The sequence below is a fragment of the Ammospiza caudacuta genome, chromosome 8, assembly GCF_027887145.1.
Source record: "Ammospiza caudacuta isolate bAmmCau1 chromosome 8, bAmmCau1.pri, whole genome shotgun sequence".
NCBI classification, from domain to species: Eukaryota; Metazoa; Chordata; class Aves; order Passeriformes; family Passerellidae; genus Ammospiza; species Ammospiza caudacuta.
This window is the reverse complement of record NC_080600.1, coordinates 21,523,049-21,548,616: the sequence shown is the minus strand read 5'-3', so window position 1 is coordinate 21,548,616 and position 25,568 is coordinate 21,523,049. Positions and strand designations below refer to the sequence as shown.

The window sequence follows — 25,568 nt, the reverse complement described above, 5'->3', positions numbered from 1 at the left end:
AAATGGTTTCATTAAGATAAATTTTATGAATAATTCTATTTTTTCAAGTAAACATATTAAATGATTACTTACAGGTTGATTATTCTTTAACCACTCAACTTCAGGAGAAGGCTCCCCAGAGACTTCACAGGTGAACAACACGTCTTGTCCTTCATTGACATTTTGAGACTTCGGCTGCACAATGAATGCTGGTTCACTGGAGCGCTCTTTAGAAAGGGTCACAACATACTGGCATTTAATAATGCCTTCATCAGTTTTACCCTCACAGGTGAGTATACCTTCATCCTTATTACTGGCCTTTTTGATAGTTAGCGTGTGATCAGTTCCAGAAACGCCATATCTGTAATCATCTGAATTTCTCAGCTCCATTCCATTCAGCACCCATTTTACTTCAGAGGCACCAGGAATGTTGGCCTTCACTGTCACTTTTTGCCCTTCAGACATTGTCATTTTGGTTGAAGAAGCTGTAATTTCTGCTTTCATTTGTCTGACATCTTCTGTAACAACTGACTTTTTAATGACTTCTTGAACTGCAGATTTCTCTTCAGTTGCCACTACTGATTTCTTCTGGCTAGAAACCATAAATAACTCATCTTCTTTCTGAACTGTTTTATGAGATTCAGTTGCACCTCTTACCTGGGAATAGATATTTTTAAATACTTGGCCAGTAAACTGGAAGTTAGTTTTTGAAACACCTCCTTCCCCAATAATTTCACAGGTATATTCTCCTTTATCAGATTCCATGAGCTCTTGGATTTTGAGCTCATAAGTGCCATCTGCTGCATAATGAAACTTGAAATGGTGGTCTTCTTTCAGTTTTTTACCATCCTTATACCAAGCCACTTCTCTGACACTTAAAACATTGCTTTCAACTGCACAGGATAACTTTACTTTATCTCCAAGAGTTTCTGCTTTCAGATGTTGTTTAATCTTTGGTGGAGAAGCAGTTGGTAACTGTACTTTCTCTGTTACCATTTTGTCTGCGGGTGGTGACTTAGCTTTTGGGGGACTGCTGATGGGTTCAGGAGATTTCACTCGTTTAGGAGACTTAACTGGCTCTGGTGACTTTACACGAGGCTCAGGAGATTTTATCCTTGGAGGTGATGTAATTGTTTTTTCAGGAATTTTTGTTCTTTGAATGGTCAAAGTAAAGTGGGCTTCCTGTCTTCCTTCGGAGTTTTCCACCACAACAGTGTAACTTCCTTCATCTGATATCTGGACGGAAGAAATTTCAAAGGTAGACTTGTACTGTGTTCGTGTTACCTGGAAGCGCCTTGAAGAAACAATAGGCTGACCTGCACGGAGCCATGTTATTGTTGGTGCTGGTTCACCATCAACATCACAGGAAAATCTTGCAGTCTCCCCTTCAGAAACTGTGATTGACCGTGGCTTTGTAAGGATTGTTGCTGGCAGAGTGCTTTTAAATGCTTTGTGTGAAGTCCTTTCTTCCAGTGATTTTCTTTCAGCTGCAGTGACTTTTTCTTCAGAAGCAGCATAGTGTTCATAAGATAAAAGTGATTCTCTTGTTGATGACACTTCTGATTTGACCTCTCTTACTGAGGAACTTGCTTCTGTTTCAGATGCTTTCTTAAACGAGGAGATTGCATATGCTTCTGTTTTTGTCAAGTCAGGCAAAATTGACCTTGGTACTTCTTCATCTCTCCTCTGGGAAGAGTATGTAGTGTAATCTCCTCCAGTAACATCTAGTGTTGCATAATCAGAGCATTCCCCTTTGTAGTTTGTGCATACAGCTCGGTATGTTCCACTGTCATCAATGTGGCAGTCGAGAATCTCCAGAGTTAATACACCACTGGTATTGGTGAAGTGTATCTTACTGCTCTCTTGCAGCTCAATACCATTGTGGTACCACTTCACTTCGGCGGTTGGTTTTGACTGGACATTGAGAATGAACCTGGTATTATGGCCACACGGCACCCGGTGTGAGCGCATCCTCAGCGTAATGCGAGGAGCGTGGTCTAGGGTGAAAGGCTGCTGAGTCAGAACTTCATATTTCCTTTCCATCGTTTTTTGAGTTTTCAGAGCAGATTTCATGGACTCGTATCTAGAAAATATATCAAATCTTGCCATCCTCTCAAACCGGGAGAGAGATCTTTCACTACCAACTGGGCTAGGTGAGCGTGGTCGAGTTCTCTCTGGTGTTGGGGATCTTCTCTCACTTTCTTCAGGAGGCCGTGAGCGAGGTCGAATTAATTCAGATACAGGACGCATCAACTCAATGTAAGTTGGAGACAGGGATCTTCTTCTCCTTAGTAATTTAGAGGAGGGTGAAAATTCCCTGCGAGCATATTGCACCATTTCTATTTCTTCTTCTTCTTCTGATGTGATCTCCATTATTTCTCTTTCCCTCCTTCTCCGGAGTCTACTCTTTTCTTCCTCTGCCATATATTTAAGCTCACTCCTGTACCCAGAGAGTCGCTGATCAGTGCCAACAGGCCGGAGCAATTCTTCATCCTCCCGCTCATCCATTATTCTTTGCTTTTGTTTAGGTGGTCTGTAGGCAGCCCTGTCGTGACGTTGACGAAGCTCTGCATAGCTTGCACTTGTCTCAGCTTTAGTTGGAATGTGATAGCTTGAATACCTCAGCTCTCTTTTACTTTCTTCCTCTGAACTGACCTGTGTTCCTGCAGTAGAATATCGAAGGGCAGACAGTTCAAAGCGCGGGGGGCTTCTACTTGGTGGGGAAGCAGAAAAGCCCAACTCCAGCTCCTCTTCAAGGCGCAGTCTTTCCTCTTCCGTTCTCTTCATGGCAAGGTAGTCATCTATCGGCATGAGCAATTCCTCATCAGACAAGTCACCAAGCGAGCGCCTTCTTGGTCTATAGTGATATTCATACTCTGGAGATGGGGTATGCCGGCGTGCTGGTCTCACAATTTCAAGATCGTCTTGTGTCAGCTTTGGTATGCGCCATTTAGGCTTGTACTGATCAGAAATGCGAGGCAGCGGCATCACATAGAATTGCTCCCACCTGGAAAGACGTATGCGTTTCTGGCGTTTCTGAACAGTCCTCTCAAGTTTTCCTGGCATTTCATACTGGTCTCGCAGCCTCTTGTACCACTTCATGTCTGACAGAGGCACAAAGTGTTTAATTTGCTGATCTTCCTCAAGAGCAGCATGTTTGCGAGGCTCTGGGATCTCATATGGCATACGAAGTCTCCTTTCCTCCTTCTCCTTCTTTTCTTCTTTCTGAACTTCATATTCACCTTTAACGGTCTTTGTGCTAACAGCTGGTTTATATAAGATAGCAGCTTCTCTGAGAGCCTCTTGTGCAGTTTGTGTCAATGGAACAGCTTCAACCCCAGAAAGGATTTCTGCCATTCGTAAGGTCTTGTCAATTTGCCTCTGTACATGTTTCTCCCGCTCTTCTTCTGTCTTGTACTCACGCTTGACGTATTTCAAGCGTTCAACTTTTAGATAAGCTTGACAGCTTGTAGATCCAGCACTGTTTGTAGCAGTTACTCTGTAGTAGCCACTGTCTTCTGGTAAAGTATCTCTGATGTGCAAAGCATAGTAATCTAAACCTTCATGAATTATATCAAAGTTGGGACCAAAGGATAGAGGTTGACCATCTTTCTCCCATGTCAACGTTGGTTTTGGCACACCAGATACCCTGATCTCAAAACTGACATTTTGCCCTTCTTGACATTCAGCATTTGCCAGCAGTCTTTTAAACATTGGCCTGAGTGTGGCATCTGCTGGAGGGGGATGCGGAATCACAGTCAGCTTAGCTTTGCAGCTGTCTTCACCATATTTATTGCGTGCCACAATGCTGTATTCAGCATCATCCTCTTCAGTGACATTATTGATGACAAGTTGATAAAGACCCTTATCTGATTCGAAAGTATACTTCCTATCATCATCCCCAGGTTTGATTTTCTGGCCTGATTTGTACCATGTTACACGAGGTTCTGGGTGAACTGTTATAGTTACTCCAAACCTGACATTTTCTCCAACATAGGCAGTGCGGTTATACAAAGGCAGAGTAAATTCTGGGGGATGCTCTAATAGTCTCATAGTATCAACCCGTCGTTTCACTTTTCTAACAGTTCTGCATCTGTAGTGCTCAGAAATTTCTCTCACACCTTTAACAAAAAGTTCTGCATAAGAGCTGTCCTCACCATAATCATTCACCACCTTGCATCTGTAGGTACCATCATCTGTTTTAGAAACATCTTTGACATACATGGTTGCCACACCATCTTCATATTTGATTTCGTATTTCTCATTGCTTTCTAATTGCCTCATACCAAAGTACCATGTGACTTGTGTGGACTCATCATAGTTTTCAATCGTACATACATATTTGGCATGGCCTCCTTCTTCTGCAACATTATGCTTTATCTGCCCAGCAATAGGCCCAATGTCTATTGGGGCAACTTTAACTTTAGCCACTGTTATGCCTTTCTGGGATCTAATTGCGCCTCCACAGGAAATGCGGGCTACTGACACAACTGTGTTCCACTCCTTCTTTACTAGAGTTTGATAGTAACGCCTGTGCCTTAAGGTCTTAATAGTTTTGGTGCTGGTCTTTTCCGTCTGCTGTTTTAGCCACACATGATTAAGCGCTTCAGCAGCTGTCATCCTAGATTTTCTTTCCTTTACTAGTAGGCGATCAATGAAGTCCATGGCTTCGATGCTTATGTCTTTGAATGCTTCATCCTCAAAGCTGTATTCAGCATTTAGAATATTTTCAATAACTTGTTGGTTTGTTTCAGCAATGAAAGGGTTAAGGCCACTGAGAAGTATGTATGTTAGAGCACCAACTGACCACATGTCCGTAGCTGTGCTGACCAAGTCATGGTGATGTACTTCAGGCGCATAATATTCAGGAGAAGTGAACTGGAGTCTAAAGCTGTCTCCAGGCCTCAACTGTCTGGCCTGACCAAATTCTACAATTTTAATTACAGAGCTTCTTCTTGTGAAGTAAATAATATTGTCTGGTTTAATATCAAAATGTCCAATGCTATGACGATGTAAAAATTCTAGTGCATCACAGACCTGGCGTATGTAATTTACTATTTCTCTTTCATTAAGTTCAAATGAAGCTGTGCTAATTCTTTCAAAGATGTCAACACCAGAAATGAATTCAAAGATCATGACCAACTCTTCTAGGCTCTCAAATGACTCATGAAGATACAGGATATTTCGGTGCCTAGCAATGTTTAGGATGGAAATTTCTTTCTTTACCAAAACTTGGTCTGCACCCTTTACTTTGACAAATTTGGCTAGGTAAGTCTTTTTTGAAGCTGCCTCAACACAGCGGTGCGCAATGCCAAACTGCCCGCGTCCAAGCTCTTCTGCAATCATGTATTTGTCATAGAGCTCCTTTGTAGAATAGTGACCTGCTTTAGCTGCCGTAATTTCTCTGGTTTCATCAACTTCTTCATCATAGTTCAATACTCTGGTCTTATCTTCCTTTGTTACAATTGGATCAGTAGGTTCAGAAGGCTGACTTTGGCCAAACTTGTTCTCTGCAATTACACGGAACTGGTAGGTGGTCTTGCCAAATAGGTTCACCACTGTGTATCGTGTATCACGAGCTTGTGCAACACGAATCCATCGCTCTGCTGTTGTAGCACGTTTCTCAACAATGTAGTTTATGATCCTGCTTCCACCATCAGTAGCTGGTTCATTCCAGGTTAAGTTGACTGAATCCCTTGAAATGTCAGTTACCTTCAAACCTCTTGGTGGATCAGGCACATCAGCCACATCTAATTCAACTGTTTTTTGATCAATTCCAAATCTGTTTTTGGCACAAACAATGTAAAACCCTGCATCTTTTCTGTCAACACCATTTGGGAAAACAAGAGATGTGAATGAACGTGTAACAATGACTTGGTAGTGTCCATTAGTATCGATGAGATCTTGTCCCTTCTGCCATGTGATCACAGGGGGTGGCTTGCCACTGAATGGAATCTTGATGCTCACCACTTCCCCTCGCAGAGCGTGAACAGCTCCCATGCCTTCCAAGTTTTTGGGCAAATGAATCTTTGCAGGAACTGGAATAGAAAGAGGAAGAAAAAAACATGTAAGCAAAAGCACATGAGAAGAGCATCAACAGTCTAAATATTCAAAATTAAAATGAATTTGTCTTGATTATCAAGACCCTTCATTCACCTTCAACATCCAGAGAGGCAGTGCAAGACACAGATCCTCCTTGGTTGGTAGCTCTAACTTGATATACCGTGGCATCATCATCTGTTACATTTGTGATGACCAGCTGGTAATATCCTCCCTTGAATTCCTGTATCTTGATCTTTTCCCCATCTGGCATGATTTCTTTGCCCTGTCTGTACCACTTGACAATTGGCTTAGGATGGCCAGTGACTTTGCAGACAAATGTGGCATTAGCTTGGAATTTCACATTCAGATTCCTTAGTTCTTCCTTGAAATGTGGAGCTTTAATTGGTACATCAGATTTTGGAATGACTGGTTCAGATACCTCACTCCACTCACTTTCACCACCAAGATTTTCACATTTTACACGGAACTCGTATTCAAGACCTTCAATAAGATCTTTCACAGAGTAGACTGTTTCACGAATTTCATCTGTTGTTACAGAAATCCACTTGTTTTGTTTTTTCTCACGCTTCTCAAGATAGTAAGTTCTAATCTTTGCACCGCCATCACTTGCAGGTGGTTTCCATGAGACAACGCAAGAATCCTTTGTGACAGCACTTGCTACTGGCTGGCCAGGTTGTCCTGGTTTATCTGTAAAGAATAACAAAGTTCAAAACCTGAAGTGAGCTTGCCTTACTAATTAATTACAGGGTATGCTGGTTTTGGCTGGGGTAGAGTTAACTTTCTTCACAATGGCTACTGTGGGGCTGTTTTGGATTTGTGCTGAACACAAGGTGGATAATACAGAGATGTTTTTGTTATTGCTGAGCAGAGCCTACACAGAGACAAGGCCATTTCTTCTTTTTGCTCTGCCATGCTGGTGAGAAGTTGGGGGTGCCTGGGAAGGTGAGAGGAGACACAGCCAGGACAGGTGAGCCCAGCTGACCAAAGGGATATTCCAGACATATGACACCATGCTCAGTAATAAAAGGGGGGAAGGGTGGGACATTTGAAGTGATGGCATTTGTCTTCCCAAGCCAGTGTTACGTGTGATGGGGGCCCTGCTCTCCTGGAGATGGCTGAACACATGGGAAGCAGGGAATGAATTCCTTGTTTTGCATTGCTAGTGTAAGCAGCTTCCCCTTTTCCTATTAAATTGTCTTTATCTCAACCCAAGAGTTTTTCAGCTTTTACCCTTCTAATTCTCCCCTGATCTAAGAGGTGGGGCAGTGATCAAACAGCTGTGTGGGGCTGGGCTTAAATGAAAACACAGGAGCATAAAGGCATTCATATTTTAGGCTCTACTTACCGAATGGAGGCTTTATAAAAACTACTGATGAGACCTCCAGTGCTTCACTAATGCCGTACATATTCTGAGCAGAAACACGGAAATAATAGCCTGCATTTTCAGTTAGGTTAACAATTCTACAGGTTGTGCCTGAAATACTTGAAGACACAAGTTGCCATTCTGCTCCTTCCTTGGCTTCACGTTTCTCTATGATGTAATTGGTTATCATAACACCTCCATCATCTTCTGGTGGTTTCCAGCTTATCACCACAGAATTCTTCAGTATAGACTCTATAACAATTGGTCCTACTGGTTTATCTGGTTTATCTGTACAAGAAAAAGCACAAAATTTTTATTTGTATTTCCAGTCAATATTTGAAAAAAATATTCCACAAAATACTGAAAAGAAAATTAATTACCTTGTATTTCCACATTAAGTACAGTGTCAACTGTTCCAAATGTGTTACTGAGTTGTACTTTGTACTTCCCAGCGTGAGTCTTGTGCTGGACATTCTTAATAGCAAGATGAGTATACTGTTCTGTGTTCTCAATAGTAATTGTTTCTGATCCTCTCAAAGGCTTGTTGCCATGGAACCAAGTTATTGCTGGTACTGGCCGGCCAATATACACAACATGAAGGCGGAGGGTGCCACCTGCACCTGCATAGTATTTCTCTTTCAATGGGAAGCCAGGGTGGAACTGAGGAGGAGCCTGCAATAATAGCTTGCCACTAGTTTCAATTTCTCCAACATCATTGGTAGCCATACAAGTGTAGAGACCTTCATCCTCCTGTTCATCTGTCATTACTGTCAGCGTATGATTGCGTCCATCAGACGACATTTTGTATTTTCTGCTTTGTACCAGCTCTTTGCCAAAGCGGTACCATTTAATATCAGGCAAAGGTCTCCCAACAATCTGGCATGTCAGCTGAGCTGCCTCACCCAGTTTAGTTGTAACATCCTGCATTTCTTTTTTAATGGCAGGTGCTTCTCCAGCTGTGATAAAGAAAATAAGAAGAAAACAATGATGATTACTATGACATTTGCCTCTATTACTGTATTACTGTAAATTAGTTTTCATTTATACTTGATCCTCTTGAGAGACTGTCCTTTGGAATAGTCATCTTAGCAAATATCACATAAAACAAAATAGGAAGCATCTTAAATGCAGCATCATGGTTTATGACGTACCAATATTACAACAATATTACAACAGTAAATGTGACAGTGTATTTTTGCTTACATGTTAATTTAGTTTTCACTGCCATAGCAGTCCTTCGAGGTCTGCTGAGGCCAGTCTGATTTTCTGCAAAAACACGGAATTCATATTCTGTGGCCTCTAGTAAACCTCCTACTGTAAACTGCCTGTCCTTGATCCGTTCCTTATTGCATTTTTTCCAGGTGCTTTCTCCAGACTGGCGATATTCAACCCAATAGCCAAGGATCTCTTTGCCACCATCACTTTCAGGTCGTTCCCATTCTAATGTAATGCTGTCCTTGAAGATAGAAGTGATCTCAATTTCTCCAGGTTGGCTTGGTTTGTCTGAAAATTAAAATAAAACAGAAAATCAGTTTTTCTCAAAATGTCATTAAGCTGCTCCTCAAAAGATCTGTTAATGCAATCATTATCTTACCAAATGGATCTTTGCATACAACTGGTTCAGAAGCAGGACTTGCTTCACTTTCACCAATGTCATTTTGAGCAATGACACGGAATTGATATTCAGCATCTGGAACAAGTCCTGTGACTGTGTACATTGTAGTGGTAATCTGTGTCTTATTATGCCGGACCCATTTTTCTGTAGACGTCTCTTTCCGTTCAATATAGTAGCCAGTTACACGAGAACCACCATCATCTTTAGGTCTGGACCAGGACAAGTTGACAGAACTCTTTGTAACATCAAGGACTTCAGGTGGGTTGTTTGGAGGCTCTGGCGGATCTGTTAAAAATGGTAATAATAACAATAAAAAAAATATCAGTGACACAGCATTAATATTTCTGCATATATTGTCGCACTTTTAGATCATAATGTAGTAATTAATTTCTCTTTTTTTTTGAATTGAAAAGAAAACTTACTTAGAGGTGTCTTTGGTACTGCTGGTTCTTCAGATTTGAGAGATTTGCTAATACCAAAATGGTTTTCAGCAGAAACACGGAAGTGATATTCCACATTTTCTTTGAGTCCTTTCACCACTAGTGATGTCCCTTTCACTCTAGAGTCAACAGTGTACCAGGCAGTCTTTGGTACTTCTCTTCTCTCAACAATATAACCCAGGATATCTGCACCACCATCATCTGTAGGAGGTCTCCAGCTCACTCTGACAGAACGAGCTTGTATATCATCATACTCAAGTGGTCCTTCTGGTGGATTTGGAATGCCAATCACTCTGACTTTAATGTACACAGCTTTTTTGCCGCACTTGTTTTCCAGTACCAAATCATAGGTGCCCGAATCTTCTCTTTCTGCATCTTTGATCACAAGTTCTGTGTGAGTCTCAGAAGTCGCAATCATGGCCCTCTTGCTGATGTCCTGTCCTTCTTTTGTCCATTTGCATACTGGGATGGGCTTACCCTTAATGGGTATTGTAAGCCTGATTACTCCTCCTTGTCTCACCATGAGACCTTCTTGGTATTTTTCATCAAGTTCATAGTCAGGATATTCTGCAAACAAAAATAACATGTCATGCTATGTCCTTCTACAAATGATATCATACCTGCTTTAGGCAAAAAAAAATTTTTAGGACAGCTTTCAACAATAGCTAAGGCTTGAAATGTCTTACCAAGCATTTCTGTAATTTTGACTGTTCCTGGCACTTCAGCAGGTTCTCCTGGCCCGCCAGCATTACAGGCTAGCACTCGGAATCTGTACTCTGCACCTTGAGGAAGATGTGTCAAGGTGTATTCCCGAATCTTGGTTGGTGTAGTATTGCATTTGGTCCATTCAAATTGATCAACCTTCTGCATCTCAATTAAGTAGCCAGTAACTTTAGAACCACCTTCATCTTCTGGAGGACTCCAAGCCAGGGAGACAGATGTTCTTGTAGTATCAGTGACTCTTGGATTCTGAGGTTTACCTGGAGGAGCTGGAAGAGAAGGTCAGATAGGCATGTGGGATTTGTTTCTAAGAATATTCAAAAACTGAAATAAATGCTAACTTTCAACTTACAATCTCTAATAAGTCTATAGTGAATTTAAAAAGGAAGACTTTGAATGAAAGATTTTCACTAATATTTTCTTTGTTCTCTCCAGTCAGAATCTCATTTGTTAGTACACCCAGAAAATTTTCCAAATTAGAATTAATTCTACCATAATGCCATTCCCTTCTACCGTCATGTGTTTAATATTTGTAGGAAATTACTTACCAATTGGATCTCTGGCAACAGCAGACTTGGAAGGACGACTGGGTTTCCCAGTGCCTCTGGCATTGATTGCTGTGACCCGGTGTTCATATTCCAATCCTTCAACCAACCCAGTGGAACGGTAACGAGTCATGGTGACTGGAACTTTATTTGCACGGATCCATCTATCTGCTCTAACTTCTTTGCGTTCCACAATATAACCAGTAATCTGTGAGTCACCGTCATCTTCTGGAGGATACCAAGTCAATGTCATGCCATCTCGAGAGATATCAAACACTTCTGGAGTGCCAGGAGGACCAGGAATACCTGTAAAAACATGACATGGAATTAGTGAAGAAAGTGTCAGACGACTTTATATACCAGTATGATGTGGCATATTGTGAATAACAATGTAATATCAATGTCTTATCAAACTTTTATTAGTAGGTACTGAAGTAATTTACAAATCAGGTAAAACTTATTGTTTTGTAATGGGGTAGAGAACTTTTTCAAGACTGATGGTAGACCTGAGCAGAAAATCCAAGTTTACCATCCATATTCTGTGCAGTACATCTATAATAGCTATATAGATTTATGGATGGAATATTTTCCTCTGGAAAATAACACGATTACTGTGCATTGTAATGTACAATTTTATCTGGCAAAAGGAAGTAGCAACATCTAGAAAATTCTATTATATCTGTGGATATATAAGCCAATTTAAATATATATTTTTAATTTTAAAGATAGACATTGAATAAAAATTAAGACTTACGGATTCTGCTCTTGCATTCTATAATTTCAGACTGCAGGTAAGATCCAATTCCAAAGCGGTTTGTAGCAGCTACACGGAACACATATTCTGCACCTTCAACAAGTCTGGTGAACTTAAATGTTGTCCTGGTTACTGATTCTGAAACTGGCAGCCATCCAGGACGGTGAGCATCACGCTGTTCTACCACATAACCACTAAGGGCAGCTCCACCATCCAGCTCAGGAGGCTCCCATGAGATGGTCACATAATTTGCATCAATTTCATCAATTCTGATAGGTCCAATAGGAGGTCCAGGCTTGTCTAGGGAAAAAAAGTGAAAAAAAGAAAAGAGAAGCTTACAAAACAGGTGCAAAAAACCAATCATATTTCTCATGTAAAAGTTTGAATGGAGGAAGGTTATGGACAATTATTTTGATGAACTCTTACCAAGGATTATAACTTTTACTGCATCAGTAACTGCTCCAGTTGTGTTCTTCAGTTCAAGTGTATACTCCCCTGTGTCATGTATGGTGGTCTCACGCACAGTTAGTTTGGCCATTTTGGCAGAAGTCTCCATTTTGATGCGTTCTGATTCCTTTAGTTTAGAACCAGCAAAGAACCAAGATGCAGTTGGAGGTGGTCGTCCTTCAATTGGAATGGCTAATTCAATGGGCTTGCCAGCAGGTACATGGATTGTCTTCTGAGGTATTCCACTGAAGTCAATTGTTGGTAGAACTAAGGAAACCAAATAATTGATATTTTAAATACCTGTTTTGTACCTATCACATTCTTTTGGTGTAAGCCTGACCCTATTGTTTTCAACAGTAGATACCTACCTTTTCGGTCTTGAACTGTCACTGCTGTGACGATCTCACGTGGTTCTGACACGCCCTTCTGATTCTGTGCTCTGACCCTGAACAAGTACTGTTCACCTTCATTGAGAGAGATAATGGTATGCTCGAAGACAGTAGGCTTCAATGTCACTACCTTCAACCATCTTTCTGTTCCAGCTTTGCTGGCCTCGATGACATAGCCAGTCAATCTGCTGCCACCATCATGCAGTGGCTTCTCCCAGGCAAGTGTAACAGTTGATTTAGTGGTGTCAATCACTTCAAGTTTTTGTGGTACCATGGGGACATCAGATACCAGTACTGCATCAGATGTTTCACAGCCTTCACCAATGCCGTAAATATTTTCTGGTAGTACTCTGAAATAATACAAAGCTCCTTCCAGAAGTCCAGCAACTCTGTAAAATGTCTTGCTGCATTTGGTAGTGACTGTCTTGTAAGCTCTCATGGAAGCTTCACGTTTCTCAATTATGTAATTGTTGACTGGGGCTCCACCATCAATGACTGGAATGTCCCAAGTAAGTGTCACAGAATCTTTTGATACTTCCTTAACTCTCACTGCAGATGGTGGACCAGGTGTGTCTAAAACAAACAAGCAAACAAGATTTTTTTTTCCCCTTTTTGGATCCTTTCATTTTACAGTCAATGATTACTTCTGCATAAAACAAAAATGCTGGGATTTATAAACTACCACAGCTCCAGAAATTATGTATTTGGAAATGAATGACACTTATTTCTGAGCAATGAGCATGCAGAGTACTGTAATGCTCATATACAATTGTAGCAGTACTTACCATACACTTTCACAGAAATAGTTGCAGATTTTTTTCCTGATTGATTTTCAGCCTCAATGATGTATTTTCCAGCATCATACCGATTAACTTTATCCACAATAAGCAGAGTGTAGCTGTCTGTAGTATCAATAATGCCTCGACTCACAAGGTCAACACCCTGCTTGCTCCATGTGATTACAGGAGCAGGTCTGCCAGATACAGAGACCATTAGGCGCAGGGAACCACCAGCTCTGACTGTAACTGTCTTCTTCAGATCATCAGCAAGCTCAAGTTCAGGTGTTTCTGATGAAAGGTATAAGAAATATGGAATTAGTTAATCTTATAAAAGTCCTAAAGGAAAATATAGGTTCCTTAAAATATATATTAGGTTTTCAAATTACCTATTCTTTCCACAGGTTCTATTTCTGCTGATGATTCACTAAATTCACTCATACCATTCACGTTTGTTGCAGCAACTCGGAATTGGTATTTCTGGTTTGTTTTAAGACCAGTCACAGTGAACTCAGCATTCCTCAGAGTGGCGGCTGTATGTGCTCGATACCACTGTTCACTACCTTCTTCTTTCATTTCAAGAACATAGCCTAAGAGGTCAGCACCACCATCATATGTGGGCTTTGACCATGCTAAACTGATGCTGTGCATTGTAGTATCCACAACTCTTGGAACTGAAGGTGATGCAGGAGTGTCTATGAAAAAAAACAAAATGCATTTTATATTGGTACAGAAAACATTTTACAGTCAAAACCAATTTCCAGACAGCTAATTCTAGGAAATGCATTTAATATGAACTGTAACTGTTTTTAAGTTATTCCAATACTATCTAGTTCAGTGAGTTTATGTGTGGTTATGGGTTTCTTAGTTAAAGTGTCAATGTGAGTTAATGCTCCATTATTAAAAATAAACATTAAAACATGTTTTAAATATAGAAACTTACATGATGGTTCTTTACATAACATGTATTGTGAAGCTTCGCTAGGTTCACTGTTTCCAGCAGCATTCACTGCAGTGACACGGAACTGGTACTGGCCCCCTTCCATGAGACCAGTGACTTTCAGTCTGGTGTCATAAATGGTATAATCTCTATTCACTCGTGTCCAGCGCAGACTCTTCCTTTCTCGTTTGTCCACAAGATAGTCCTTAATCTCACTGCCACCATCCGATTCTGGTTTCGACCACTGAATAATGATATGCTCCTTGCCAACAGTCACTTCTTCAGGAGCACCAGGCTGTGTTGGAATAGCTATTTTATAAAGGTGAGAAAAAAAAAGATTGTTCAACATATTGTTTATCCATGAGAATTATTCAACAAATTCTGATGCAGAATGGAAGGTAGTAACACTCACTGAAAGCATTCCTGGCAATCACAGTTTCTGATTCAAGTGGAACACCTGGTCCATATTTGTTGACAGCTCTCACACGGAAAATGTATTCATTATTTTTAATAAGTTTTGTTACCACAGTTGATAAAGTCTGGCATTCAGCCTCAACAATAACCCAGTGAAGTCTGCTGGTTTCACGCCTTTCTATGATGTAGTGAGTGATTTCTGCACCTCCATCTTCCTCAGGAATGTTCCATGCCAGAGTACATTTCTCCTCTGTTACTCTGCTAACTGTTATTTTGCCTGCACATGGACCTGGTGAATCTGTGTAGGAATCAAAATAAATACTGTCATTAGTGGCTAAGGAAAGCTTCTCATTTAAAAGAATGCTGATTTTTTTCAGTATACTAAGTATTAATACTAATCACGGGATACATACCAAGCACTTTGACAACAACAGAAATTTGTTTCATCCCACTGGCATTTTTAACTGTCAGGGTATATTTTCCACTATCACTTCTGTCACAGAACTTGATAATTGCAATAGCTCGTTTGCTGGTATATTGCAGAGATATCTTTTCACATAGCTCCAGTTCCCTGTCACCTTTGGACCAGAAGACTTTTGGTTCTGGTTTTCCACCAACGGCTGCATCAAGAACAAGATCTGATCCAGCCCTAATGCTCAGAACTTCTCCCTGCAGTCTGGCATCAAGTTCAGCCTTTGGTGGTGCTGGAAAAAGAGATTTGGAAAAAAATTACATGACAGTACTAAAAATAGAACATCATGTTTCTAAATGTTCCAAGTAAATATTCCTTACTGTATTCATCTTTGCAAATGACAGCACCAGTTGATTCAGATCCTTTGCTAATCACACCAGCAGCATTCTTTGCTAGTACACGGAATTCATAGGCTTCATCTTCACTAAGAGCTGTCACAGTAAAAAAGTTTTCTGAGACAATGGTATAATTGCATTTCAGCCAACGTCCATCACCAGATTCATTATATGGTTTGCGCTCAACAATATATCCGATTATTTTGCTTCCACCATCATAAAGTGGAGGTGACCAGCTCAGCGACACTGTAGATCTGGTGACATCTGTTACTTCTGGTCTTCCTGGTGGATCTGGAGAAATAAAGCAGAAAAAATGAGAAATGCAATCCTATTTTAGCTTAAGTAACAACATAACTCTAAAAGTAATACTTACCAACTGGATTTTGAGCCACTACAGGTCTGGAAGCTTCACTAGCTTTGCTAACACCTGCAGCATTTAGAGCATAGGTTCTGAATTGATATTCTAGGCCTTCCACCAACCCTGTGACTTTATAGTTGCAGTCACAGCATGGTACTTTGTTCTCCTTCACCCAAAGGATGGTGTTGCGCTCCTTCTTTTCCACCCAATATCCAATGACTTTGCTGCCGCCATCATGGTAGGGTTCCTCCCAGCGAATGGCCATGGCACTTGCAGACACAGAATAGACTTCTGGCCTTGAGGGTGGGCTTGGTGGGACTAGACATGAAAAAGGTGGGGAAGAAAATATTAGTAACTCTAAATACCTTAGTCAGAAGAAAAGAACAAATTTAGAAGTGTTTCACTTACCAAATGGATGCTCAGCAACTACTGTTTTTGATTCAACTGGCTTGCTGACACCAAATCTATTTTCTGAGCTCACTCGGAAACTGTACTCTTGATATTTTGTGAGATGACTGACTTTGATCTGTGTGCGTTTCACACTGGAATTCACCAGCTGCCATGCTGTTGTGCCAGATTCACGTTTCTCTACAATGTAGTTTGTAATGTCACTGCCACCATCGTCTTCAGGTTCTTTCCAGGTCAACACACAGGACTCAGCAGATACAGACGATATTTCAATTGGGCCAGTGACAGGACCTGGCCTTCCTATGACTACCACTGTGACAGTAAACGTTTTCACACCAGCAGTGTTCTCAAGTGTAAGGTAGTATTTACCAGAGTCACCTCTCATACTGTCTTTTACAGTCAGCGTGGTTCGGTCTTTTGTTGTCTTGATGGTCACTCTTTCAGTTTCCTTCAGCCTCATCTCCTCAAGTTTCCAAGTCACTTTTGGAGCTGGGCGCCCACTGATTGGTATATCAATAGTAAAGGTGCTTCCAGCCTTGCATGTTATAAGCTGTCTGCTTATGTCGCTGAGATCTGCTGTTGGTTCAATCTGTGGCTCCTTAACAATAACAGAAGAGAAAGCTTCTCTTGGCTCACTGTAGCCAGCATCATTCTTTGCCTTCACCCGGAACTCATATTCTGTGTTCTCCACAAGGCCTTCAACGGTGAAAGTAAGTTGCTTGGTTTGTCCAGCTCCAGTCCAGGAGTCAGATCCTTTTTGTCTCATTTCAAGAAGGTATCCAGTAATACGGCTACCACCATCATGATCAGGTTTAAGCCAAGCTAAAACTACAGAAGATTTGGTTGTATCAACAATATCTAGTCTCTTAGGTGGAGCAGGTTCTTCTGTGGCCACAACTGGTTCTGTTAATTCACAGGGTTCACCTACACCATATTCATTTTCTGCTGATACTCGGTAGTAATATGGCATACCTTCTGCTAGATCTGTGACCTTAAAGATTTGCCGAGTGCATTTTGAACTCACTACTTGCCAGCTACGACGACTTGCTTCACGTTTTTCCACAACATAGTGGTGGATACGAGAACCTCCGTCCAGAACAGGAGCATCCCACATTAAAGTAATAGATGTTCGAGTCACATCTTTAAAGGTAATAGGACCTGGTGGACCAGGTGTGTCCAAAACCTTGACAGTAAATGTAATAGACTTGCTTCCACTGTTGTTTTCCACAGTAAAGACATACTTGCCAGCATCATTTCTATTGCATTCCTCTACAGTCAAAGTGCTGAATGAATCAGTTGTTTGAATGTCAGCACGCAAACTAAGATTAGCATCTGCTTTGGACCACACCGCAGTAGGAACTGGCCTTCCAGAGAAGGCAATAAACAGACGAATGCTTGCACCTGCTCTTACAATATGAGTCTGCTTGAAGTTTGCATCAATGTCAAGTTCAGGTGCAGAAAGCCTGTCCACAGTTTGGACTGAAGCAGGAACTTCGCAACTTTCTCCTCTGCCAGCACCATTGACAGCACTAACTCTGAATTTATAGTGTTCTCCTGCCTCCAAATCAACAACAGTATATTTAGTAGCAATAACAGTCTCTGCATTGACTTTCTGCCATGCTTCAAGATCAGCCTTGCACATCTCAATGATGTACCCAATTATTTCCATGCCTCCATCAAAAACTGGCTTTGTCCACTCTAAGCTTACACTAGTTTTTGATGTGTCTGTCACCTTGACAACATTAGGAGCACTTGGCGGGCTGACTGGTTCTCTGCATTTAATCAGCTTTGAAACGTTGCTTGGAGGTCCAACCCCTGCAGCGTTTTCAGCCATGACATGGAACTCATACTCATTGCCTTCAATAAGGCCAGTTACTCTGTATCTGTTCTCAGTAATGGGCCTCTTGCTGGATACTTTAACCCAGCGCATGCTCTTCTTTTCTCTCCTTTCAAGAATGTACTCATTTATCTCGCTTCCACCATCTGACTCTGGTCTTGCCCATGTGAGTGTGATACTGTCTCCTGTTACATGGGTAGGCTCTGGAGTTCCTGGTGCATCAGGGAGAGCTAAAAACAAAGAAAAATGTCATTAGAAGGACAAGATGGTAATTCCATGGGTATTTGTGCAGAAGGAGGTGGAAACTTACTGTAAGGTATTTGTGCAATAACTGGATCAGACTCCAATGGTCTGCCAACTCCAAATTTGTTCACTGCAGAGACACGGAACTGATACTCATTGCCCTTAATTAATTTAAGTGCTGTATAGCTGCAAGCTTCACATTTATCTTCAACTAATGCCCAAGCAATCCTGCTGGTTTCACGTTTTTCAATTATGTAGTGAGAAATAGAAGCACAGCCATCATTAGCTGGAGGCTCCCACCATAATGTGACTTTTTCTCCAGTGATGTTTGTGAATCGTATTGGTCCACCAACTTTTCCTGGTGTGTCTGCAATATCAAAGGTTCAGAGTTATAATTTGCTGGCACTTAGAAAAAAATACTATTTTTAAAAAAGCATGCTGAAAGTGCTTGGTGCAGTACCTTGTACTCTGATGGTAATATCTTCTCGTTTAGTGCCTGATGCATTTTTGGCTTCTACTGTGTACACTCCACGATGTTCCCGGACAGCATCTCTAATGAAGATTGTACTATGTCCAATAGCTGTAGTTATTTCTATACTCATCATTTTATCAATCTCTTTACCATCCTTAAACCATGTCACTTTAGGTACTGGACGTCCTCTGATTAGAGCTTTAAGTCTAATGCTCTCTCCAGCTTTAACAGTAAGGCCTTCGAAGTGTTCAGCACCAAATTCAATTGTTGGAGCAACTAAAAAAGGAAAATATAAATCAACTTCCATATAGCTAAATACTTTTATGGTACTCTCCTAAATGTACTAATTATAAAAGTCTGTGAAATATAAAATTATTTCCCTTACAGAATGTCATTCTCCAAATAGCAGTTATTATATGAATGATAAATTTATTTTTCCTGTAACTATCCATAAGTGCATCATATATATATATGCACATATATGAAGGTGAAAGGTATGGTTAATATGTGATGTTAATATGCCAAGTGACTTGAGGCACATTTTAATTTTGAAATTATTCTGTGCATCGGAGTATTACAGTCTGTGCCTTTCCAATTTTGCTGCTGCTGCTTATCCAAGAGCAATGTAGAGTGCTATGCTTTTCAGCAATTGATTATGTATGTCTGCCAGATTTGGATCTTTAATTTAGACCCTCCCACCCTGGAGTATGAACATAAGTGTTCTGAATTGATTGTGAGGACCTCAGTCACAAGTTCTTTGCCCCTTGACTTCCCACTTCCCATCAGTACAGCCAGAAGCTATCTGGCTTCAATACCCAAGCATATCAAAAATAATTCTTACCATTTTCATCTCTGGTCATGATATAGCCTGAAGACTGTGAAGGTGGGCTGATGGTACCAACAGCATTTCTTGCGAGCACTCTGAATTCATATCGGTCACCTGGACTGAGCCCCGTGACTGTGTACTGGCACTCACTGACATCAGTAAAGTTACACCTGAGCCAACGGTCTGCACTTCCTTGCCGCTTCTCAATGCTGTAAGCCACAATCTTACTGCCTCCGTCACGCAGAGGGGGGTTCCATTTCAGGGTGATGGTTTCCCTAGTGACATCAATGTAATCAGGAGTACCAGGTGGGTCTGAAAGGAAAATAATGAAGATTTATTTTTATTACTGCTCACAATAATCTACAAGAACAGAATTTTCTTGGATGAGTGATTAGTTATTCACTTACCCACTGGAGAGACTGCCAAAGTATATTTGCTTGGCTCACTAGCTCGGCTTAGACCTGCAGCGTTTTCAGCATATACTTGGAACTGGTAATCCAGGCCCTCAAGCAGTCCAGTAATCCTGTATTCTCTGTTAGATATTAATGCAACATTAACCTTCTGCCACAAAATACTGTTTCTTTCCTTCTTTTCAACATGGTATCCCATAATCTCCGAACCGCCATCATAAACGGGAGCGTCCCAAGAAATGCTCATTCCATCAGCAGTTACGTTGTATACAACAGGCTTGCCTGGGGCACCTGGTGGTTTAAATTGGTGCTTTGCCACAACATCCGCTGATACAAGAGGTGGGCTCACTCCGTATCTGTTTTCTGCACGAACTCTAAACTGATATTCAGTATCTTTAACAAGGTTTGGTACTTTGAAGGTTGTTCTTGCAGCACTTGAACACACCAGCTTCCAATTCATTTGTGATGTTTCTCTCTTCTCAATACTGTAGCCAGTAATTTCTCCTCCCCCGTCATCATCAGGAGCCTCCCATGACAAAACTACACTATCTGCTTTGATTTCATCTATTCTTAAAGGTGCTTTTGGCTTAGATGGAGGACCAAGAGTGATTACAGTGATTGTGAATGACTTTCTGCAGACTACATTATCAAGAATTAAAGTATATTTGCCACCATGCTCCTTTTTCACATTCTTGATACTTAAACTTATCTTGTTTTCAGTTTTCTTGAAACGAAGATGTTCTGTTTCTTTAAGAGGGAGGTTGTCCTTGAGCCAGCTCATTGATGGATTAGGTTTACCTTTATAGGGCAATTCAACGTGCAGATTATGTCCAATTCTTACTGCAATCTGACCTCCAGGAATATCAGAAAGGTCAGCCTCAGGTGTTATAATAAGTTCTTTCACAGTAATGGGTCCAACAGTAACAGAGTCACTCATGCCTTTTTCGTTTTTAGCAAAGACTCTGAATTCCATGACAGAGAGCTCTTTAAGTTTGTCAGCTACAAATTCACAGCTCTTGCTTGTGCCTGCATATGTCCATTCTTTCTCTTCCTGAAGTTTCTTTTCAATAACATAGTCTGATATAATGCTACCACCATCATAGTCAGGTTTGCTCCACTGCAATTTAACAGAACTCTTTGTAGAGTCTTTCATGGCTAGGTCTTTTACAGGTCCAGGTACGTCGGCAGCTTTCACTGGTTCAGTTGTCTCACAAGGTTCACCTAGACCAATTTCATTTTCAGCAAGAACACGGAAAAAGAATGCAGTCTTTTCTGACAGGTTAGTCAGTTTAAAGGTGGTATGAGAACATTTTGTTGTAACAGTTGACCAGGCCCTCTTTGTAGCATCTCTTCTTTCAACAACATAATTTGTTATTTCAGAACCACCATTAATGAGAGGTGGCTCCCAGACCAGTGTAACTGTGCCACGAGAAACATGCTTGAGCTGCAGCTTCTGGCATGCAGAAGGTGTGTCAAGTACTTTTACATTCACAAATGATGATTTTGCTTCTCCAACTCCATTTTCAATTGTAAGAACATATTTTCCTGTATCATTTCGTGTAACTTGAGGAATAACAAGTAGTGTAGATGATTCTGTGTTTTGGATGATATATCTTTCATCAGTACCAAGATTCTTGTCCCCCTTTCTCCATGTGACTGTTGGTGGAGGTCTTCCCTTGAATGGAATCGTTATTTCCACATCTTCACCTGCTTTAGCAACAATAGATGTCCGAAGAGCAACATCCAGATCAATCTCTGGTGCCACTGTGGAAATAAATAAAAAATTAATAATGCATACTTGGAATGTAAAATAAGAAATGGTTTTAAAAAAACCCCAAACACACAGGAAAATGATAAATCACAAAGAAATACAGTACCAAGAATATCTTTAGCTTGAACGGGTTCCATCATTTCAATAGGCTCTCCTTGTCCAGCACAATTCATAGCAGATACACGGAAATAGTAATTAACACTTGGCTGAAGGTGGGATACAACATATTCAGTTGTTCTCACTTCTCCCTTGGTACTGACTACAGTCCATTCTTGCTCTTCACCTTCCCTCTTCTCCACCACATAGTGGGTAATTGGACTTCCTCCATCATAGGCAGGTTTAATCCAGCCAAGGGTAACAGATGTCTTGGTTGTGTCCACAACTTTCAGCTTTGTTGGTGTGCCTGGCTTATCTGTAAATGATAGTTTATGGGGAAAAAAAACACCAATCAGAATCCCATTAATTGTAAGAGGAAGAAAAATCTGCCCTCAATTAGTTGCTATAATCCCAGCCTAACTACTAATTTTCCATTGCTTTCTAACCTATTGGAAGAAATGCACATTGAATCTTACCAACAGGATCTGCAGCTTTGTAGAAGTCAGAAGCCTCAGAGAAGGGACCTGGTCCAGCTGCATTGACGGCACAAACTCGGAAATGATATTCGCTATTTTCAGTCAGACCTGTTACTTTCTGTCTGGTGTCCCGAATGGTTTCTTTAGAGACCTTGAACCAACTCAGACTCTTCTTGTCACGTTTCTCCAGAAAATATCCTGATATTTCACTGCCTCCATCAACAGTGGGCCTACTCCAGACAACAGTCATGGAATTCTTGGTTATCTTCGTAACTTCTGGTGTACTAGGTGGTCCAGGTGTGACTGAATAAAAAATCATATGTCAGTAAATCAGAGCTACTTACAAACAGTACACAAAACAATTCAGTTGCATAAGTTATTTTATAGAATTTATTTCTCACCAAATGAATTTTTGGCTATAACGGGCTCAGATTCCAGTGGATCACCAATTCCAAACTTGTTCACACCACGGACACGGAACACATACTCATTTCCTTTGATGAGTTTTGTTGTAGTTATGATGCAACCCTCCAGTTTTTCAGAAATTAAAGACCATACAACCCGACTTGTTTCCCGCTTTTCCACAACGTAGTGTGTTATAGGTGCACCGCCATCATCTGCTGGTGGGTCCCACATTATTGTAATCTTTTCAGCAGTGACTGTCTTAAACTGTATAGGTCCACCTGGGGGTCCTGGCTTGTCTGTGAAGCAGAAGAAAGATGATGTTAAGTATTCACTGCTGAATTATTGTTTAATAGTAAAATGCACGTGCATCTCAAGACTTACCAAGTATCTGTACTCTAATATGGGCTGATGCTGAACCCATGGCATTCTTCAATTTTAATTCATAGGTGCCACTGTCAAGTCGATTTGCATCCTTGATGAGTATAGAAGCAAATTCTGTTGTGCTTTCAAAAGACACTAGTGCACTGGTTAGTACCTCATTGCCATTTTTGAACCATTCAATTGTGGGTATAGGCTTGCCTGAGATGCCTAGTTTTAGCTTAACTGAAGTTCCTGCTTTGTATTTCACCACTTCTGTATACTCTGGTGGCACATCGATTTCAGGTGCACCTTAAGAAAAAGTAAGAATAAGTTAAAAACATGTTTATTGTAGCCCTGTATTTAATAAATTCCCCAAATAATATTGCCTTATTTAATCTAATAGTTAAAGGTATTTGAAAAATACAGATCAAAGTAAGAGCGCATATATAACTTAAATCATAAACCTAGAATAAGTTAGAACTTATCCTATGAAGAAGAGACAGTTACCTGAATAAATATAACCACTTGAACCATGTGCAGACTCCTTTTGCTCAGAGAATAAAGATACCAGAAGACTTTAAAAATGGAGATACAGCCAAAGATGCTCCTTACTATCATGCCCAAATGCTCACAGTCATGCTTCTTGAATCAATTACTCTAAACTAGCCTTCCATATATTTAAAAGACCATGATTCTACAAAACAGCACAGCCATTGTCCTAGTACACCAAAGTTATATGATTATATAATTGCAAAACACTTACCATATGTATCAACACATGTGATAGGACCCACAACATCTGAGGGATTACTGATGGAACCGACAGCATTCTTTGCAAAGACCCGGAATTCATACTTGGAATTCTGTGTCAGGCCAGATACTGTGAACTGAGTCTCAATAACATTGGTGAAGCTAGCTTTTGTCCATCTGCCATCTGGAAGATCACGTTTTTCTACGATGTATCCAGTGATTTTGCTACCGCCATCAAATGCTGGCTTCTGCCAGGCGAGAGTGATAGAGGTCTTGGAAATATCTGAGGCACGAACGTTTCTTGGTGGTTCTGCAGAAGGAAACAACAATATTGGCAATAAGTAACAGCTATTTTGAATATTGTCTTATTGTACAAAACAGATTACTACAGGGGAACAAAACTGCTGGGTTTCATTATTTCATAGAGAGTACATACCACAAGCATCAATTGCAAGGACTGGATCAGAAGGACGACTTGCTTTTCCAATGCCAGCTGCATTTTCTGCATAAACTCTAAATTCATAGATAAGGCCAGCGCTGATCGTGGTGACTTTGAAATGAGTGGTACGAATAAGGGTCTTGTTAGCCTTCTGCCATAAAATGCTATTTCTGTCTTTCATTTCCAGGTGATATCCAGTGATAGCACTGCCACCATTAGTGACTGGTTCATGCCATCCAACAGTAATACTCTCTCGGGTAACATTAGTGACCCATGGTGTAGAAGGAGGGCCCGGTGTAGCTGATGATAGCAAAAGAATTGATTGTTAACAAAACTGTATTTTCAACATGAGAGCACTGAAACATCAATGTATACCATGAGAAGCATGTTACTCACTGTAAGGAAGCTTGACAACCACACACTGGGAGTCTATGTGATCGCTGATGCCAAAGCGGTTCTCAGCTTTGATGCGGAATTGGTACTCTTCTCCTGTTGTGAGCCTCATAACTTTGATAACGGTTCTAGCAACAGTGGCAGACACTTCAGACCAAGCAGCAGTACTTGTTTCTCTTTTCAGTACGATATAGTTGGTAACCTGACTTCCACCATCATAAGCTGGTGGTTGCCATCTGAGTGTTACACTCTCTTCAGTGACATCGCTAAGGACAACAGGACCAACAGGAGGACCGGGTCTATCCAGCACAACAATATTAACAAATGATTTTGTGGTGCCACTTGAGTTTGCAGCAGTAATGTCATATCTGCCAGCATCAGCAGCCACACTTTCTTTAAGGTTAATGATGAGACTTTCTGCAGTGGTTTCTGTGTGAAATCTCATGGTAGGTTTCAGTGCAACACCATCTCTAGACAGCGTCACCTTTGGCACTGGTTTTCCAGAAACTGGAATTTCAACTTTGAGATTTGATCCTGCTCGAACATATACAGTGTTATGAGGGAAGCCCTTCATGTCAATCTCAGGAGATTCTGAAAAAGAAAACATTTCCAAACCATTAAAAGGATGTTCAATCTTTTAAAACATGAATGCAATTGAATGTGACTTTTGTCTCACGTCAGGAAGCATACCTAATTGTTCTTTAACTGTAACGGGGAGCAGCAGTTCCTTAGGATCACTTAAACCAGCTTGGTTTTCGGCAGACACCCTGAAGAAATAGTCAACGTTTTCCTTAAGACCATGGACAACATGATGAGTTGTCTTTACAACTGCACACTTAACCCATTTTTGCTGTCCCTTCTCAAGAGCTTCAAGGAGATAGCTAATAATTCTGCTTCCACCATCATGTTCTGGTTTTAGCCATGAAAGAGAAACACTGTCCTTTGTGACGTTTGTGACTCCTAGCTTTTCAGGTGGGCTGGGTTTTTCTGAGAAAAAAAGTGCAACAGGTTAAACAATATAGAAGATATTGACTTTTTATATTTGCAATTACGCAAAGGAATACAATCTCCA

General features: G+C 40.8%; 1 protein-coding gene and 1 long non-coding RNA gene across 2 annotated transcripts in view; one reads left to right on the top strand and one right to left on the bottom strand.

Moving 5' to 3' along the window:
- TTN (titin) overlaps nt 1–25,568 on the bottom strand; it is a 238,144-nt gene that overhangs the window by 2,815 nt on the left and 209,761 nt on the right. The window contains exons 272-303 of the mRNA XM_058809603.1: nt 25,187–25,483; nt 24,500–25,087; nt 24,101–24,403; nt 23,678–23,974; nt 22,936–23,223; nt 22,551–22,850; nt 22,150–22,452; nt 21,684–21,989; nt 19,804–21,570; nt 19,412–19,708; nt 18,559–18,846; nt 18,166–18,465; nt 16,019–18,085; nt 15,626–15,928; nt 15,238–15,543; nt 14,859–15,149; nt 14,444–14,743; nt 14,035–14,340; nt 13,481–13,786; nt 13,101–13,382; nt 12,295–12,888; nt 11,906–12,193; nt 11,480–11,779; nt 10,729–11,031; nt 10,147–10,449; nt 9,443–10,027; nt 9,000–9,305; nt 8,609–8,908; nt 7,786–8,361; nt 7,388–7,693; nt 6,136–6,729; nt 73–6,017 (exon numbers count right to left, since the gene is read on the bottom strand). Coding sequence (XP_058665586.1) covers nt 73–6,017; nt 6,136–6,729; nt 7,388–7,693; nt 7,786–8,361; nt 8,609–8,908; nt 9,000–9,305; nt 9,443–10,027; nt 10,147–10,449; nt 10,729–11,031; nt 11,480–11,779; nt 11,906–12,193; nt 12,295–12,888; nt 13,101–13,382; nt 13,481–13,786; nt 14,035–14,340; nt 14,444–14,743; nt 14,859–15,149; nt 15,238–15,543; nt 15,626–15,928; nt 16,019–18,085; nt 18,166–18,465; nt 18,559–18,846; nt 19,412–19,708; nt 19,804–21,570; nt 21,684–21,989; nt 22,150–22,452; nt 22,551–22,850; nt 22,936–23,223; nt 23,678–23,974; nt 24,101–24,403; nt 24,500–25,087; nt 25,187–25,483 — 19,895 coding nt within the window. The remainder of the gene's footprint in view (nt 1–72; nt 6,018–6,135; nt 6,730–7,387; nt 7,694–7,785; nt 8,362–8,608; nt 8,909–8,999; nt 9,306–9,442; nt 10,028–10,146; nt 10,450–10,728; nt 11,032–11,479; nt 11,780–11,905; nt 12,194–12,294; nt 12,889–13,100; nt 13,383–13,480; nt 13,787–14,034; nt 14,341–14,443; nt 14,744–14,858; nt 15,150–15,237; nt 15,544–15,625; nt 15,929–16,018; nt 18,086–18,165; nt 18,466–18,558; nt 18,847–19,411; nt 19,709–19,803; nt 21,571–21,683; nt 21,990–22,149; nt 22,453–22,550; nt 22,851–22,935; nt 23,224–23,677; nt 23,975–24,100; nt 24,404–24,499; nt 25,088–25,186; nt 25,484–25,568) is intronic.
- On the top strand, nt 150–9,266 carry LOC131560706 (uncharacterized). Its single transcript, XR_009275004.1, has 3 exons — nt 150–268; nt 6,911–7,009; nt 8,767–9,266. It is a non-coding gene; the product is annotated as an uncharacterized LOC131560706 (long non-coding RNA).